Here is a 19,688-nt window from a genome sequence, read left to right on the forward strand (position 1 = left end):
GATTTTTTTCACATCTTATCCCAATAAAATCACTAACGAAGTAATACTTCAACGTAAAATACTGCGTAATTGTGACGGAATCTGAAAAGTGGGTCATTCATTTATTTTCTGCCCCAGTTACTCCAATTCCTTTAAATAAAATTCATTATAATTACATTTACAGGTCACGTAGTTCGTGAACATAAGCTGTCTGTGTTTAATGAGGTTTAGTGGGACTTATAAAATAATAGCTACAATACAACAAGCAGGATGATACATGGGGGTTAATATTTGGCCAAAATGCTAAAAAAAAAAACATCTTAGATAAATTTGGACTGCTGCAGATTCAGATTAGACCCTTAAATAAATAGATACAATCAGTATAACTTCCTAAACAGAACAGATAATATGGGATTCAGAGAGTTAAGCACACTGTTTTATTTCAGAATCATCTTGATCTGGAGGTCATATTCTCTTCTATCTTTCTCCTGATGGGAAGGTGGCAGGACGTGAAATTAGGAGAGCAGGATGCAGTGTTCAATCTACTATGTGGTCGGTGGTTCTTGCTGGTTAGTATCTTCAAATACCAACCAGCTGCTCAAATAATTAAATCAGACATGTTCAAACCCAGTTCTTCTTCAGTGCTAGAAAAGAGACGCATCTAAAAGTAGCAGGACATCATCTCGCCAACACCGGATTTGATCACCACAGAATTAAAATAAGAAAACGAGAAAATGTCACCAACGGGTTAAAATGCTGTGCAGTTCTGCACGAAACTAGTCTGCTCATGTTTCTCCTTTAAAATGCATTAAAATAATAATAAATGGGTAATTATCCATACGACCGATTACAACTGACTACTGCATGCAATCATTGAAAGTAACAAGAAATCCACACAGAGCTTCAAAAAGGACAGGAGCTTCTTAAAGAGACAGAGGCCAATTTTAAGGCATCAGATATGGCTATGATCAAAGTGTCTGTGAAGTTGTTTTTGATGTGTAGAGCATTTTCATAACAACTGAAGGCAGCATTGTTACTTTATTGTGATATAAAGTGGCGCTATGTGCCTGGAAAATACATAACATACATTCTCATTCCTTAACAGAGAGATGTTTTGTCTTTTAAATTGCCGCTGTAACACATGCTGGGGCCTAGAAAAGCCTGAGCTCCTAGGTAAATGTCTTTGTGGGGACTAGAGCCATCAGCTCTTCTGCACATGATCTGATGGTGGCTGCAGAGACCCAGTCAGGACCAGCTGTCCTCAAAGAGCGGACCAGAAAAACTGCCTCCCCAGTAAAAATCCACCTGTCATGAACATGACCAAAGCCTGTGGATGTAATGTCACAAATATGATGTGTTGATGAGGTCAGGCTGTTGTGCTGCTGCTGCTTCACGCCTGATCTTTCACACATTGTGCAGAATATGTCAACCTTCCCCCTCTAATAATTTTGGAGGTCTATCTGAGCAGCAAAACCTCCTGGTGAAATCTGTTCGCTGCTGCTGCGGCGGCCATCTTTACCTTGGTTCTTCTCAACACCTCAGCACCCCTTAGGTGGCAGGGTAGGGTCAGAGTTCAACGATCCTTTCCTCACTTCCTGGCATGCACATGTTCAGGGAATAGAGATGAACTCATCTCTCCATGACTGTGTCTTTATTGGCTAATATGAATTTAAACATTTACAGGTGAGCTGTCTGACTGAATTCTGAAAAAGTTCAGGGAGAATTAATATTTGGACAACTTTCCTTTTTTCCTTTCTCAATTTCCCTTGCTAACGTTTCCCCAAAATATTCCAGTTTATGAGGTGTTTCTTAAAATCTGCTCTTAACGGGGCAGGAATTACAGGAAATAATAAACTGTGCTCTGGGGTTTGTTATCTGCAGAAATATTCATGGAAGCATATTCAGGGCGCCCCATATTTGAGCCTTTGCTTCCCTTCCAGGCATGAACTTTAGTTTCCCTGCACGCTTTCTTTTCTCTCACTGCTCTGGTAATAAAAGACTGAAACTTTATTGGTTGAATCTCGAGCAACACCTTCATTACCGGATCCGTTTCTGTTTCCTCAGTTCCACTGCTGGTGAAGAATGGGAGGTATTATCAAAAATAACACACACAAAGAGTTGGCACCAGTGGCACTAAATTGCCCGCTTGTGTCGTTTTAATCCCCCGAATCTTAAAAACCACGTGAGATTCAGACTCAACACAAGCAGCGGTATCTTCTCATGAGAATCACCGAGCTGCAGACCCAACATTAACCAGCGTGTTTCCATTTGGATTCTCCCTGAGCAACACATGAAATCCTCCTCTGTCTGCTTGTGAACTGCAGACTCCTTATGGATACGGATGCCTACAAGAGCGTTCGCTCGGTTCATACATAAGCTCTTTATGTATGTGATTTAGGCTGAGTTTACAGAAACAATAACCGGTGGAGGCTTAACCTCGGCGCAGACTTTTAAAGCTGTAGGCGCAAACTGTTTGTTGTTGGCCCGTTGCCTGGCGCGGCTGGTGTCTAAACGTCTCATTCAGAGCAAATTTCTAAATCTTCCTCTCTGCTGCTCTCATTGTTTCTGTTTTATCTATTTCTCTTTATTTTGTCTCTCTCTCCCTCCTTCCCTTTAAGTTTGCTCTTTATTGAGCTGCCTTATCTAACCGTGCCATCTGACGATTCCCCCTCCGTCTTCGTCTTCAGCGTGTTTTTGTCTGTTTTCTTTTTCTCTCCTCCACTTTTTCTCTCTTTATCCCTCCTTCTTGGTCTGTCAGCCTTGCTCTCTGTTCTGATTTTTTCCCCCTTTTCTCTCCAATTTGCTCGTCTCCACTCTGTGACATTGCCAGAGCTGCACTAGCACACACTTTCACATGCAGGGACTCACGCAGACACCCTCTGACTGAGATTAGCTGGCCTATTTGGCTGTGTGGCATTGCTCTCAGGGATTGTGCATGATTGTGGATTTGACATGTGGTGTGGGTATATGTGTGTGCAGCAGTGTAAAATAAAGTATTCGAGGCAGCCATATTTGTCACTGCACTGTCACTTTTAACTGTGAAATATTACTGCTTCCTAAGCAAAGGAAGCAATGAGGTTCTGATGATGTATGATAATCTATAACTGATTTCCAGTGGAGCGAAAAACTATTTGGCTCCTTCCAGATTTCTTCTATTTTTCCTTTTTCTGTTGTATCAGATTTTAAATGTTTCGTAACATTTAATAAAAGTGAAAAAAGCAATTTAAACAGACCTGGCCACATGTAGATGAATAATTTCCCCTCTTTTTGATTAATAAATTGGCTATAATTAGCATTTTTCGCTTCATTTTTACCAGTCACACCCAGCAATGATAAATGTCTGACCAATAGACTCAAAAAAGGACTTAAATAAAACCTGTTTGGCAGCATAAAGTAGGCAAGAAATCATTTTCCTAATCTAACTTTATTCAAGAACAGAGAAGAAACAAAGTCTGGTTAGTCTGGATATTTTAACAGAGACATTTCTAAGGTTTTTCATAAAACCGCAATGAGAGAAATTATCACCAAATTGAGAAAGCACAGAACCATCATGAACCTTCCCAGGTTTCCCCAGCTGACCAAATTTACTGAGAAATTATACTGACTTTCTTATTAATGGATTTTATTTTCTGACATCTTCATTTCTGCCGTAGTTGGATCTCAGTTGCCAAAATCGTTTTGGTTTTATACAGAAAACAAACCTGGACCTTATTAGCCTCTTTTTTTTTTTTTTAAATATGTTAGATAAAACAAAATTAAACAATGGAACAGGAACAAGATTATTAATCTTCTAGCAAATAAACGTATTTACACAAATACATGTTTGCAAAGTAAGTCACTTCATATAGTTACTGTGAAGAGAATAATCAATTTGGTTCTACACAGGGATCCAGTTCAGTGCCTCCCACTCTGTCCTGGAAGTACCAGGATCTGAACAAAGGGACAAACAATAATCAGAGTAAACAAAGAAATATCAACAGAACAAATGTACCAAAAATGTACTATATCAACAGAAGAAAAGTGTAAATTACCGGAGGGTTTAGTAACGTTTTTCTGTTAAGTGCTGAACAGATAACAGAGAGCTAGATGTGGTGCTTCTCTAGTAGCCAACAAATTGTTTTTGAGGTAGAAATATGTTACAAATTGATGTTATTTTTGTTTTTGTTTTTTTTAACAAGGAACAATGTCTATATGAATTTATTATCTTTTATCCATTGTAAACAGCTGACTGGCATTGTCTCTGTACCATTAAAAGGAGTTTATCTCTAATTGTTCTAAGTCTTTAGCCATCTTTAGATTTCCTTATTGAGTGGAGGCCATTTCTCTGCAAATGTTTGCTGCTTTCACTCAGACCTTAAGTGTCTCACATCTGCAGTAGATCAGCGTCAGCAGCAGGCAGGTGATACGATGTTCCTTTGTGGCTCTTTCAAGGGACAGTCTACTTCCTCTTTGTTCCGCTGCTCCCTGTTCTGATCCCACAGAGATTTAATGGCAACAGACTGTGACAAGTTGTACTTTTCAGAGCACAGTGTGTCACACTGAAGCACTGACACTAAAGCATGTGGTTTGTGAGACATAAAACCGTCTCCAGTGTGACTAAAGCCGCTCTCGTCTTCTTCCCTTCTTCTTCAGGGGACGTCATCGTCTACATTAATGACATCTGCGTGCTCGGCACGACTCACGCCGATGTTGTGAAGCTCTTCCAGTCTGTGCCGATCGGTCAGAGTGTTACGCTTGTGCTCTGTCGAGGATATCCGCTGCCCTTCGACCCTGAGGACCCGAACGCTGCGGCGAGCGCCTCCCTCACGCCCATCGGGCTGGAGCACCGCCCCCTGGTGGTGAACGGGCGCGGCAGCTACGACCCCTACCTAGAGTATCTGTCGTTGAGCTCCCAGCTTCCCCCTCAGGCTCTGACGCAGGCCGGAGCCTCTCACCCCGGGGACACGCACCTGGATGGCTCGTCGCTGCCGCCCACCACGCCCGGGTCGGCGTCCGCACACACGCCGCGCGATGACAACGTCTCCATGGCCTCGTCTGGGGCGGCAGGTGTTCCCGGGGCAACGGGACAAGGACCAGAGCTGCTGACCGTCACGATGGTGAAAGGCGCAGAAGGTTTCGGGTTCACAATCGCAGACAGTCCGACTGGGCAGCGAGTTAAGCAGGTGATGTGTACCATCTCCTTCTTTGAGTTCCTTTAATATTCTTAACTATTGAAATATTATTGGATTCTTTTTTTGACTTAGCCTTAATTTTACCTGGAATAACCTAATTGAGATTAAAATCTTCCTTCTCAAGAGCTTTCTGAAACATCGAGTGAAGTCTGAGATACTTATGAAGTTATGAGTAAACATAAAGCAGAGCTAAAAAAAAAAAGTTCTCTTTGATTTAGTGAAGAAAGCCAAGTAAGTGTAACTACACCTTAAACAGCCTCAAATAATAAGGCTATATTTTAGACAGAGTTGGAATTTAAAATAATAAATAAAAAGGTCTGAAAAAAATTCTCACCCTCATACTTTGAAACCTGTCTGCAGGAAAAAAAAGTGCTTTGATTGCATTATTTATTAGATTTGCTGCTTAGTGTGAATAATCACCAAAACCTACTTCTCTTTAAACTTTTGTGCCATTTTATGTATTTTTTGATGTTTTAACAAACTAAGTAACGCAGTGGAAAAAAGTCAGGACTTAAGTCTGAAAACTTTACTGGTTGATTTTGTGTCAGGCGAAGCAACACGGTTGCGTTGATGCAACCGTGTTTTAAATCAGCATGGTTAGTCATAACTTATAGTTATGACTAACTATAAGTTAGTTTGTCATTAACTTACAGCTTAATGACAAAGCTCCACAGATCTTTATTCAAGATTTTATGGTTTTAATGTTGTGGAAACACTAAGAACAGACGAGCCCACAGCATCATAGATCCTCCTCTGTGCTTAACCTTTTCCTTCTATTGATTGTTTTTTCATGCCAGAAGCAACTGCGGAATCTGAATATCTGACCAAAGCTGTTTCAGTTTAAGTCCCAGTAGAGATGACCAAACTGTCTGCTAAAAAAGTAAAGCATAAATTACAAAAGTACTTCAGTATTCAGGGATTTAACAGCGAGTTGCGGGAAGTATCAGTTTGATTATTTTTTTAAATGAGATTTCCCCAAACTTGTTTTTTTTTATTTTTATTTGGATTGGGAAATAATGTCCCGGCTGTAAAATATTGATTTATTTCTGAGCATGTTCAAACAATGACAGTTTTCTTTATCAAAAAACTCCCCAATCACACCCAAACATGCAGTGGAGGTAAGGCAGATGACATTTTATTTCTGTTCAAATGAGAAAATGTATGTAGGTGGTTGTTTTTTTTCCTTTATAATATTTCAGATATGTAGCAGCAATTTGCTGAGTGAAGATGAATATATAGTTTGTATCTTTCCTGTAGAAATAAGTTCCTCTCCCAGCTTCTGTGCTGCATCTCTGCTGGTCTGTTCAAATGTTCTTCTGTGAAGACGGGGGAAATTAATATATTATTTAGGATTTTCCACTGCCCTGCATATTTTAAATGCTTTCCTGCTCCAACACACCTGCAGCTTCTCATCAGATTCAACTTCATGTGTCGTGTTTGAACCAGGTGTGATGAAGCGGGAGAAGATGTAAAACATGCAGAGCAGAGAGCTCAGAGGACCAGGACTGATGCGGGCCGGGTATTTCTGTTAGCTGCTTCGTATTAATGACGCGTTTCAAGCAAGTGATGGCGGATGTGTTGCTGCCGGGGTGCAGGTGTTGGAGCCTGGTTCCCAAGGCGCGTCTGGCCTGATCGAAGGAGACCTGATCCTGGAGGTGAACCAGCAGCCGGTGGCTTCAGCGGGACACGGACGAGTGGTGGAGATGCTCAAAGAGTGTCCAGTGGGCGCAGAGGCAACGCTCCTCATACAGAGAGCAGGAACAGGTCAGACTCAGCGTAGATGTTTTCTCTTTAGTTTGTGCTTTGGAATCATAAATGGTCAAATAAAATGCGGCTTCTGCTCGTTCTGTTTCGAGTCTTGAAATTCGGGACTTTGCCTTACGAACTTATTCACACTCCTTGAATATTTCTGCACTTTGTCACATTACAACCATAAACCTCGATGGTTTTTATTGGGATTTTATGTGACGACGAAACAGGGTACATTACAGTAAAATGGAAAAATGCATTTGCTTTCCGCCTTCTTAGCTCTGATACTCCTAAATAAAGTTTGTTGTAGGGCGGCACGATATTGGGTAACAATTAAAAAATATGCAGCTGTTTTGGGGAATTTTTCGACTATAATACGACTCACCACAAATAAACCAATATTTAACTAATATATCTAAACACCTTTAATAGGAAACATCCATGTAGGGATGAGTCCATCAACTGCTGCGGATAAAAATCATTATTTGCGTCTGACATGGTTTTATTACTGCTCTGATGTTTGGTAATTAAATAACTCTCTTCTAGTGTTTTAAGAACTTTATCAGACTATCTTAATACCTTCCTGAGATATCGTTTGCTGCATTATGGAACATAAATCACCAAATATATTAAAATATATTATAATAAAGGACCTGAATGTGTGGTACTTGTATTCCTAACTATTTTTATTGTGACAGAATTTTATGATATTTATATTACGTGCTGTGATTTTACAATGATCATAAATTTGAAATGAATTGTTCAGTTCCTGGTCTGGTGCAACAAATTGCCTTGAAAACGGAAGTGGCAGCATTACGCTGCGGGGATGCCCCTCTGTGGCATTTGATGGGAAAATGGATGAAGCTAAAAGAAAATCTCTTAAAGGCAGCAAAACACTTGAAAGTTCACATTACAAATATTTAAAAAATGAAATAACTTTACAAATATTCACTACTTTGTGTTGGTCTGTCTCAGAAAAACTCAGGAAAACATGTGAAGGTTGTTGGTGGTGACATGATAAAATGTCAAAAACTTAATTGGCATGAATAGTTTCACAAGGCAGCAAACTTGAAATAACAGCAAACAAATCAAACTGTGTCATTATTCTGAAAAAATAAAATTAAGCCTTTTATATATGTGACTGCTAACAGGTCAGGTATATTTTTATGCATTTATAGAGTTTTACATCAATATTCAACTCAAAATCATAAAAGATCCAAATTGCTTGTAAAAGTTTAAAAAGCAGTAGTCATAAGTTTTTAGGTTTGTTCAGTAATATGGTAAATGTGAGAGGTTAACTTTATACGACATGAAATGTTACATTTTTCTTGACATTTTATCAACTTTTGAGTATTTAATCTGCGTTTGACAGAAGGAGGAATGATGGAAGAGAGAGAAAAAACACCCTAAATAATTTCAATCACAATTGGCTGTTTTGGAGATTTCATAAGCCAAGATAACTTTAGCAAAATTGGGGTCCAGAGTCCAGATCTGGAGCATCTTACAGCTAAATATGTGCTGGCTTGTGATCCTCCTGCGTCACTTTATGGAGCGTCTTCAAGCCCAGCTGCTGCTTTGCAAGAGAGGAGTCAAGCAGAGGTAACAGTGAGAGCCGGGAGAGCAAAATACAGTTTGATTAGGATCATTTTGACAACTGTTTATTTTTTTACACATTCAAGTCTCTGAAGCTTTTTTTTATTTAGACTGTCTGAAAGTCTGTAAATGAGATTTTGCCTCTGCAATATTAAGTAGTTAAGATTACTGATTCCTAAGAACAATACATAAAGTTCTTCAAAACAGTTTGTTGCATTGATCAAGAGAAATAAACTACTGTAAAATTAATAGTGTTGGGGGAGGCGGGTTGTATGTGCTGATTTGCTGAGAGAATTTATTGCAAATAGCAAATGTATTGTGACTGCTTGGGCTTTATTACTCTTGTCATGTTGTAGTAGCTGTTTAAAGATACAGAATATTAAATGTAAAACAAGCTGGAGAGCTGCAGTGGGAGCTAAAGTCTCTTTGTTGTTGTAAGGGAAGCAGCTTCAGTCCCACAGGGAGAAGCCATCTTTATTATAATCGCACTGGGTTCCTCTGCTCTCTGGAAAAAGTGTCCAAAATATGATTTAAATGCTTTCCAGACTTAAATCCCTATTAAATTTGTCTAATTGTTGTTCCTTCATCCCTTCCTCTGGATTTTGTAGATTTTTTTAATTTAAACTCTGATCCCAACAGAAACATCCACAGTCAATAAGTTAACAAAGAACTTTCCTAGAAATGTGTGAAACTGTGGAGGACATGAACAATGTGTAGGAACCTTCCTGCAGTAGTTATAATGAAATGTTTTGAGCCTAAATCCCCTGCAGAGCTCACAAAGACAGACTTCTGAGTGTTGTGAAAGAACTCGGCCGACTGGACTCATGCAACGTTATTCTTTTATTCCTGCGTTCAAGTCCATCATGGTGCGATGCCGGTTTGGGAATATTTGAAACGAGACAAGAACACAAAGTGATGAGCTGCTAGAGCACAGAATGGTCTTTAAGATATTCTGCGCATTGAACAACAATCTAAACATAAAACAAAGATGAGGCTTCGATTGTTCTTTGGAAATATTTCAAGGGAAAAAAGGTTTTCACTGCAAGGAAGCTTAAAGGAAATATCCTGACCTTTTTTTTCTGTTTCCTACAAAGAAACGACTTAAATTCTTCGGTTTTATTTGTCTGACGTGCTCTCACACCGACTCTACAAAAGGTACCCTGGTCAAAGGTCAGAATTAGACTTGATAATTTCCTTAATCTGCTGATAACATTCAGCCTCTGGCCATCAAACAGACACACATTTTTTAGCCACACAGGGAGGAATCTGTGGAGCACAAACTCCAGAGTTAAAGCACAACGAAGCAATCTCTTTTCTTTAAATTCTCGTTTTGACTTTGGTTTCCCTGGAGTTGACTGCCAGTAGAGAAGTTCATTTGCATTGTTTCTCAGATGGTATCAGAATAATAAAGGGGTAAACTGTAGACAAAGCCTCTTGTTTGCATCACTCTTTTCATGGATTGTATTGAATTAGGGATGAACGTAATCAGTCTAACATGCATCTCAGGTTTAATTAATTTATGTGCGACTGGAATTACTATTTAGACTTTGAGTAGCCATCAAAGACATGAGCGCTCAGCGATACTAATACCTGACGTAAGAGCTGGTTTGCTTGTTTTACGGCGGAGTTATTAAAGCGCCAAACTTCCGCACAGCCGAGCAAACCCAAGATGAACCAAGCGTTTGCTTACACTCTGTACTCCGGCTGCATTAGAGCTAATTAAAACGATGTGATGAGAACAAATGATTCTAATGTTTCCTGCAGAAGCAGAAAATGCAGCAGTGTGCGCAGCTGCATGCTTACATGTAGACATGAGCGACACAGAGCTAATGTCATGCTGCCTGAGCGTCTAATTAGCAGAGCCAGTGTCTGCCCCCTGGTGGTGAGTTAAGGAATGCAGCGACATTTCACAGTCAAATTTATAATTCCCAAAGAAACAAAAAGCAAATTAATGACAGATTTTTAAAGATGTTTCATATTCTTGCAGTTTTGTTTTGAGGTTTCAGTCTGTGCATACATATGTGCCTTTATTGGTTCATGAATTATAGTTGATATGAAGTCGTTTATCGTTAACGCCATGATGATGAATCCTAAAGAGAAATTTTATCCAGGTTTTTCCAAGGTCTTGAAGTATTGAGTCATTCATCTCATATGAAAGTTTAACAGTCTAAAATATGTTTAGATTGTTTTATTTTTTATCTTAAATTTTATTTTGTGACATCTTATCTCATCACTATATTTTGTTATATAGTTTGTATTGTTGCAAAAAGCCATAGATTTACATTTCAGAACCAAAACAGATTATTTTTGATCTACTTAGGTTTTCAGTTCTAACTTAAGCGAATAAGTATGTTGTTAAATTATTTTGCTGATTTACTGAAGTTACTCAAGTAAATCTTAAAGGGCATATGTCATAATTACTGTCAAATTTCATTTTCTTTTGTGTTCAGGTCAGTTTTGTTAATATTCATGACTGAAATGCAGAAATATTTAACATAAAAACTCCATCATTCAAGAACAAAACTGAGCACAAAGCAGCTGGAAATGCAGCTGAAAGTTGATGCGGTTACAAACGTTGCAGCAAAGAAAAACATACGAAACTTTCCAAAAGTAATGATGGCAATGTCTCTGTCTCTACTTTGAATTGATCAGATACAGATGTTTATTTTTCAAATGGAGACGTAACAAACCTGCACTCTGTGTAGAGTCATCGGCCTGAAACAACAGGAACTTCTTTGCAACCGTTCATGTTTCTGCTGGAGTTTATCTGCAGATCACTATTTAGTGAGTGATAAAAAGAAAAAAACGATGTCACCCTGCGACTTCAGTGTTGCTGTTTTGTCTCTCAGAACAGAGACTCTGTGTTGGTCTTCTTCATGTGTGGCTGTGTGTTTCTGTGTGACTGCCGCGCCGTAGCGTGGGCGCTCTGCCAGCGTTCTGCTGAGCTCTGGTCGTGTTCGCAGCTCCGTCCCCTGACATCCCAGCCCAAATCCGAGCCAACCGCATATCTGAAGCGTTTTGCAGCACCAATCAGGATGCGTTTGGAGGCAGAGAGGAAGGAGAAGGTGCCGAGCCGCTCGAGCCAATCGGAGCAAACCTGAAGTCCATCCAGAACCCAGCGGGCGAGTCTGTGAGGCCCGGCCTGCCAGACGGCTTGACCGCTGACTTGTGAGGGAAGCCGCACGATGGCTCTCTGGAAGTCATTCATTTGTAATTCATCAGCGTTCGTGCGAGCATGCCACACACCCCACACATATGCCGGCGAATTGTATTTGCATTTAAATTAAGCTGACATGCAACTGTGAGGACAATGTTCCTCTTTAATATGAACGGACAATTAACTTGTGGCCGATAGTCGTTCTGTGCGTTGAATCGTTAAGGAAAGTTTCCTGAGAATGAGTTATTATAATTCCTTAAAGCCTCCCTGAAGGCCTGTGTTCCCTGCTGAACGCAGTTATCTTTCCCGGCTTCCCGCTGGGCCCCCCCTCTGTCGCCAAATCACTTCAGCACCACGGATAGCGCTCCCTAAACCCCGTGTTCATCTTTACAACTCATGGAAAACCGTGCTTTTGTCATCTTTCCCATCTTCTGTCTTTCTCCTCACCTATATGTGACAAAAATTTGGCTTCTGACTATTTCCGTCTTAAAAAACATAAAAAATTAGATTACTCAACTTTTTTTAATAGTCATTTGTATTTATTTTGTGTATTTATTTCAAACAAGATGACAAGCAAACAGAGAAAAACACGTGAATTCATAACCAAGAATAAAATAATTTGTTTACTACTTTTCTGTTTGAAAAGGATGAAATACATTACTTTGTGACTCAATGATAATCAAAAAATGTGTCATTAAAACCATGTTATAATATTAATGTGCCTGTTCAGTGCTAAAGAGCCAACAATAAATTATATGACATAGGCAAGATGGATACAAACTAACTCTCATGAGACCAGAAAATCTACGAAACATCTTTTCATCGACTGCATTCCCTTTCCTGTAAACTTTTGTTTTCTCTGACAACAAAACAATGATATTAGAATGAAGTTGAGAATTTCACAAAACACAAAAATCTAAGTTGAAATGACTTGTTTGTGTTTTAATCTGGCTTTAGATTTAGCATAAGTAAAACATTGACCTCGCCGTGTATTCCCTAAAGTAGCAACATTTCCCAATTATGGATGTTTTTTGTCACATTTGAAGCTCAAACTGATCAAATAGTGCTTTAATTTGTTTTATTACCTTCATATCTCCCAAAGGTCTAACTCTCTCTTGCCTTTTCTCTGCCAGAATGAACAGCAGACATGTCTCAACATGTCATAGAAGATGCAATTCCTTTTAAAAGTGCTTTAATGTCAAACACCTGATAGAATAATAGCCGACATTTATTCTGCTTCACTCAGTGATAACCTTCACCCCAGCAGCAGCGTTGTCAGTGCAGCCTGTTAGCGCCAGGTTTGCTGCGTTATTTGAGTAGTGATGGATTATCGAGTGTCCGACTGGACGCTCTCTGGGCAATCGACCTAAAATAAAGACGTTTTCTGGTCAACAGCTGATTTCTCTGTGCATCAGAACAATCTGACCTAAATGACCTCCAGATCTAGATAAATAAATAGTGTCTGAACTTTAACTGGTACATACCGGTTATTCCTTTTTAAAGTTACCATTTAATTATTCAAATGCAAACTCAGCTGCTGTCATCATCACTTGAGCTTTTTCATCATCGTATTGACTTTCTGCTGCTGCTTCGCTACTTCAGGCTCTTAACACCTTAAATCAGACGTGTTGATGAACATCCTGGAACAAGACAATCCATTATGGTAATTATTTTGGGCTCACAAAGAGAAGATGAGACAAGGTTTCATGAAGGAGTTTGTGAAAAGAAGAATCCATATTTTTTGTTTTCACCAACAGAGTGAAAGCTTAATTGTAGAATAATTCAGGGAAGGTTTTGTTGAAGAGGATTTTAAGTTATAATATATTTTTTGAAATGTCTGGCTCTCTCTTCCTCCTACGGATCCCAGGTCCTCCCGCCGGGCCGAAGTGAAACCACACAGAAAACAACAATGAGTGTTGACGTCACAGAATTGCAGAATTTAATCCAATAGAAGACAACGTATGAAATTACAACAGAAACTGCAGAACAACAGAGACATACGTTCATTTACCTGAGACAAATGGAAAGAAGAAAGAAAGAAAGAAAAGCAAAGACGTCTTTGGAGAATTGCAAGAGCAAATCTAATTTGTTACTCGTGTGTAGAAAGTTTTATAGTACAGGCGTATTCTTTTCTTTAATTTATTCAAATAAGGCGTATCTTTGCTCATCCAACCAGGAGCTGTCTCTGACCCTCTCCAAAGCCAGGAACTCCCTGCAATCTGTTTCCACGATCTAAGGCCATTTGTCCCCTTTATCTAAACAAAGTGGAAGCAGAGACTCTCTTGAACTCCTGCTGTTTTATGGCTTTTCACATATCAGTGTAAAAGCTGGAACTTCTCCTGATTTTGTTTCCCACAGACAAAGGGCAGTTCAAAAGATCTTAGCAAACAATCTGCTGTAACTACAGGTAAAATAAAGGTCAACAGGGCAGAATAAGTTATTAATTTTAAAACTATAATTAGGCTATTTCAATCAAGACATGTTAAGTTTTAAAACTAGCTTATTTTAAATGTATTTTCTTAACAGTTTGACTTGCATGTATTACATCGTTGGTGCTTGTCTCAATTTAAGGAGGTTCTGAAAATGCCTTTTTGTGTTTTCACCAAAACAATTAATTTTTCATGCATCTTACAATGTGATTTAGAGAATCTCAGTTCAGTGAAAAACTACACTATTCAGGTTTGATCAAAGTGTTTTACATTTCTTACTAGAGATGATCAAAAACATCTCAGTCTATAAAAAACCGGGATGTTTGAAAGGACATTTTAATTTAGCACCTTTGGAAACATTGAAGAAAATGATAATCTTAGCGTCCATCAGTCTACCTGTTTTTTTCTGGGTGCCTAAAATGATGCCCCAATATGAATTGATCAAAGTAGACAATCTAATGGTACCTAAACTTTACTGAGCAGCTTCTCTGTTTTTGACCTTTGAGCAGCTGTTTTACGCAGGTGATGAGGAAACTTTATCAGGACTTGAAAAGTAATTTCAACAGAGCTGAGTGAATCAGGTTTTTGGGTCAATTAGTGGTTATTTAGGAAGTAAATTTAAAATGAGGCAAGGTGACGATCCAAGAAACATGTGGCCACAAATCACATTTATTTATTAGATCTTAATCTTTATATCTGCATTAATGAAATCTGTCCAATCCAGTTCTGCTCTCAATCGTCCTTCATGAGTCTTATTCTTTCTCCTTTACGCAGATCAAACAATGCTCTGCAGTTTGCAAAACACAAGTAGGCACATTGGAAGAAAGAAATCCTGAAAATGAATTGGGGATCCTGACGAGTTTTCTTTCTGTGCTTTTATATTTTAATTAGATAACAATTTACAAGAAACTAGTAAAACAAACCGACAATGGCATGTTGTTCTGTAGGTAACAAGCTATTTCTCAAGTGAGTTTGGCTGATTTTACAGGATAAAGCTGGATTGTAGCTTTAGCGCAAGCAGATGTAGTTGGAGAGTCTTTCCAGAAATATATTCCTCTTAGTGCTCCCTGACATTTTTCGTGAAATGTCATAAACTTAATAAATATTAACTACTTGAATTCTCCCAGGGGTTTTATACAGGATTCATGCAGGAGTGGAGCTTTAGGAGAAGGTTTATGTATTTCAGTGTATGTGAGTGGAGTTTCAAATGCAGAGGGATTTTTTTTACAAGGCAGCTGCTGCACATCTAAATGTATGTATTTGGGTCTTAGCAGCACAAATGGACTGTATCCCTTAGATTTAGAGTCACTAGGGAGCTGTGTTCATGGGTGTGTTGTTGTGATGTAGCTCTTCCTGCTTCTTTCATGCAGATGAAAAGCGACTTGCAGAGAAAAGTGTGTGTGCTTATGGTTGGGAGTGCGTGCTTCGGGCCTACAGCTAATGATGTAAAAATGTTGAAAACAAACGCAACGGCAAAAATTGTGTAGGGAAAGTGACACAAACTCGAAATCATCGCCGAGATATTTTGTTACTTTCCAAACAATAAAGGGTTTTGCTTGTTTATCGCTCTCTTATCTACTTATTTATACATAGATTTTGTTTTGTAACTTTGTAGCAAATCATGTCTGTTTATTTTCTGTAAGCAGTTTTTTCTGTGTCGTTTCCACAGGTCACATCTCCCCATGGAAGGCGTCCAAACAAGTATGTTACTACTACTTACTAACTAAATGCTAATAATTATAGCAACTAAAAACATAATCAGAACAGTTCAAAGAAGAAAAGATGGCAAGAAAGCAAATGTACAAAAGATTGATCAGAAAAAATTGATAAAATAAGACTAAATACAACAATTTTTAAAGTATTCATACAAGTTTTAAAGTATGAATAGATGAGTTATATTTTGCAGCCTATTTAAAAAATCTGGAGTAAAACAATCAGTTTTAGCTAACTCTGTTTAAAGCAAAGTCTTTTTATATTAGTGTTACTTAATTCCCAGTTAATAAGAATAAAAATACACGTCATTTAGGTCTAAAAGAAGAATATTTATAAATCTATGACCGTCTGCACATCTACCATCACCCACATGGTTATTTTTACTTAGCTGTATAATAGAATCACTGAAGCACAACATTTAAATAAATTTAGTACACATAATTAGCATGTCAGAGGTCAGGGGATTATTTTCCCACTTTAACATGTTTTCTCACATGTTCCCTGCTGTTTGTGAATGAAGTTAGCCTTGTAGTTGTTTTAATTTCCCTGTAATTAGTTTTCATTTGGTACACTTGTTGAAATACTAACAACACAAAAATCTGTGGTATCACGTTAAAATGTGTCTTCAGAAGAAAAACATGAATAAATTAACAATTGCAATCTGTATATAATCGAAACGGAGAAAAAAACTTCAAACATGAAACCTTCCATAATATATATATATATATATATATATATATATATATATATATATATATATATATATATATATATATATATATGAGTGTGTGTGTGTCATTTCTTTAGAAAATTTGGAAAAAGCAATTGAAAACCTGAAAAATTTATTATCCTTTAGCTGATCAGTCACTTTATTTCAAAATTTCTACCAAGAATTAGTTAGAAATCAACTTGCTGGTGCTAAAATACTATTTAAAATGTATTCAAATAAATTCTACTAAAAAAGAGGAGTAATTTAAGTTTATGAAATACTTATGATTACAAAATGTGCTACTTAGATTAGTTTGATGCTATGTTGCCTTTTGTGTGCAGAAATAACACCTAGTCATATTTAGCTGGCTAAGTGTGGTCAGCTAAATATGAAGGCTTTGACCTGACGAGGGGGGAAATAATTGTCTCACAATAATCAGCTAAGGAAGTTAAAATGAAAGATTAAATCCAGAAAATGTAAAAAAAAAAAAAAAAAAAAAAATCAACTTTGAGGGACACTGAAGACGTGAAAAACTTTTAATTGACTTCCAAACATTATAACAAAATCTGGCTAATTAAAAAAGCGTAACAGCAAAGTGAAGGTGACTCAAGAACCTCTTAACTAAAAATAGAGCTGTGTATTATAGTGAAATTAAATGTTTCTTGTTTTGTGTTTTATTATTATCGCTGTTTAACCAGTGGGACCCACAGGGCAGCCCTCAGACAAACCTATCCGGCCCGGTTCTGCCGCCTGGCACGCCCTTCCCAAACCAACCGCATCACCGCACATCTGTACCCGACTCCACAGAGGGCTTTGACCTGAACAAACCCGACCCTTATGACCTTTATGAGAAGTCAAGGGCCATCTATGAGAGCAGACGTAAGTGCAGGAATCCACAAACTCCAAAGTTTAGACACGCTATGTTATAAAACTAGAAATATCTTCCTTTGAGAAAATACTTTACAACTATTAAAAAGGCCCCGTCATGTCATAGCTCTGGCTCTTACCTCACCCTTTGACCCCGTCGCATCGGACATGCAGCTTTCCCCCAAACAGTGGACATGCAGGACAATCCTCGTCTTAATTTAGCCAAGAAATTATATTAAAATCTGTATTTTTTTTTTTTTACCCCACAAGTCCCCAAATGGTGAAAGTCAATTCTTACTTATCCCAGTTAAAAATCACCATCCACTTTCAATCCCATTTAGTCATGTAAACACATTTATATACTTCTTTTTTTTTTGCCACAGTTTAGCCTTTGTTATGTGGAAGGCAATGCCCTTTTTTTGCTCTTTGTGTGCTCTTTCAAAAATATTTTGCTCAGGGGAGACGCTGTCTCCTTTGTTTTGGTATATTTTAGGCAGTGTTGCATCACATTTCGCAGGCCTGACTTACTTTCTTAGATTTGGAGTCACTTTCTTGCACGAATGAAGAATTTGTTTTGTTTTATTTTAAGGAACAATTTAAAAAAAAAAAAAAAACCTATTACCCCTAAAACTGATGTGTATTGCTCTCAGTCTATTATTTTTTGTTATTAGTAGGACACCAAAACTGTCTCGGTCTCCTTCTAAATCCAACATGGCAACACGAGCTTGGTTAAACTGTCTGTGTGTTAACTTCAGGTCCTGAGTACGAGGAGGTGGAGGTGCATCTGCTGAGGGAGAAAACGGGCTTCGGCTTTCGCATCCTGGGGGGAGACGAGGCCGTGCAGGCTGTGAGTCCGGACGCCCGTGACAAGGCTCGTATGGGACGGGCTGGACCACACACTGATTTAACCTCATCACACCCAAACACTCATCTTACATCCATCTACTGCTACACCACACGCTCTACTGGCGACATCCAGAACCCTGCAAATATAATCACACCTTTTATACTTCTCCACATTTTGTCATGTTAGGTCTCAAATGTATTTTACTGGGGTTTTATCTGGTCATCCAGCGTAAAACGATGAAGGTGTGGCAAAGAGAGGAGCAACTGAAAGGCTCATGGTAGCTCGGGGGGAGCTGCAGAGATCCACAGCTCAGGTGGAAGAATTTTGTTGACAAAGCTGAACTGCTTGGGAACATTGGCAACGAGTGGCTTGAGACCAAATGTTTTGGAAATCAGCATGAAATGTAGTGGTGGGAGCATCATACTGTTGGGATGCTTTTTTCCAAAAGAGGCAGAGATGATGGGAATATCAAGAAAGATAAGTACTGGGAAATCAAACAACGTTTCAATCAAAGCTTGTATTCAGTAGAATGGCCAGTCAATGTCCAGACATAAATTTAACTGAGTCCGTGTCTAGACTTGAAATTGTATGTTCGCAGATTCACTCCATCTAATCTGACTGGATTATTTTGGAAAAGAGGAAAAGGAGAAGATGACTCTGGATGAGAAAAGCCGAGGGAGGCAAAACCCCAAAAAACCTGCAGCTGTAACCGCAGCAAAGAGTGATTCTGCAACGTCTGGACTCTGGAGGGCTGAATGCAAATATGCTCTAGACTTTTCAGATTTTTTTTATTGCTTGCTTTGTGTTGATCTATCACCTATAATAATAAGTTTGTGGCAAAATGTGAAGAAGTTTCAGGAGGATGAATACTTTGACAAGGAGCTGCATCTTTTAGACACACTGTAATTTACACACAGACACTCTAACTCTCTAACCGCTCACTGCCTCCCATACTGAAGGTAACGCCTTGCTAATAAAACAGCATGACTGTGGCAAACTGAGAGAGTTTGGCTGCAGATTATTTGAAAGGTTAACCAGGGTCCTCCATTTTTGTGTCTCTACACTGTTGCCTCCTGCTCGTCTTCTTCACCTTCATCTGCGCTGCTAATATTGATTGTCTTTGAACAGATTGTTATTGGCGCTATAATAGAGAACACTCCCGCTGAGCGCGACGGCCGGCTTCGACCCGGGGACGAGCTAATTTCAGTGGATAAAAACGTGGTTGCTGGGAAACCGCACAAATACGTCATTGACTTGATGCACGCCGCCGCCCGCAATGGTCAAGTCAGCTTGACTGTGAGGAGGAGAGTGCAGATGCCTGGTGAGGACAGGTTTTATTTCTTCTTCCTCTTTTCTTTTTACTAAAATTGGAGAACAAGCTGCTCAGTTTGTTGGCGTCAGATTTGAAAAATATGACTTGGACAAGACACTCATGCTGATAGGCTGCATTGAGGATCAGCATGTTCTTCTCTCA

General features: G+C 38.8%; 1 protein-coding gene across 14 annotated transcripts in view; it reads left to right on the forward strand.

Annotated features, from left to right (window-relative positions):
• Positions 1-19,688, forward strand: part of magi2b (membrane associated guanylate kinase, WW and PDZ domain containing 2b) — a 108,194-nt gene that overhangs the window by 77,067 nt on the left and 11,439 nt on the right. For 6 of the 14 annotated variants that reach the window (XM_081608081.1, XM_081608082.1, XM_081608087.1 and 3 more), the window contains exons 10-15: positions 4,612-5,143; positions 6,745-6,914; positions 15,748-15,779; positions 17,199-17,379; positions 18,123-18,238; positions 19,343-19,535. In XM_081608081.1, the coding sequence (XP_081464207.1) occupies positions 4,612-5,143; positions 6,745-6,914; positions 15,748-15,779; positions 17,199-17,379; positions 18,123-18,238; positions 19,343-19,535 (1,224 nt within the window). The remainder of the gene's footprint in view (positions 1-4,611; positions 5,144-6,744; positions 6,915-15,747; positions 15,780-17,198; positions 17,380-18,122; positions 18,239-19,342; positions 19,536-19,688) is intronic. The other 8 variants (XM_081608083.1, XM_081608084.1, XM_081608088.1 and 5 more) reach the window with 3 other exon arrangements.

Source organism: Poecilia reticulata, chromosome 6 (assembly GCF_904066995.2).
Source record: "Poecilia reticulata chromosome 6, P_reticulata-male-v2, whole genome shotgun sequence".
In the NCBI taxonomy this organism is placed as follows: Eukaryota; Metazoa; Chordata; class Actinopteri; order Cyprinodontiformes; family Poeciliidae; genus Poecilia; species Poecilia reticulata.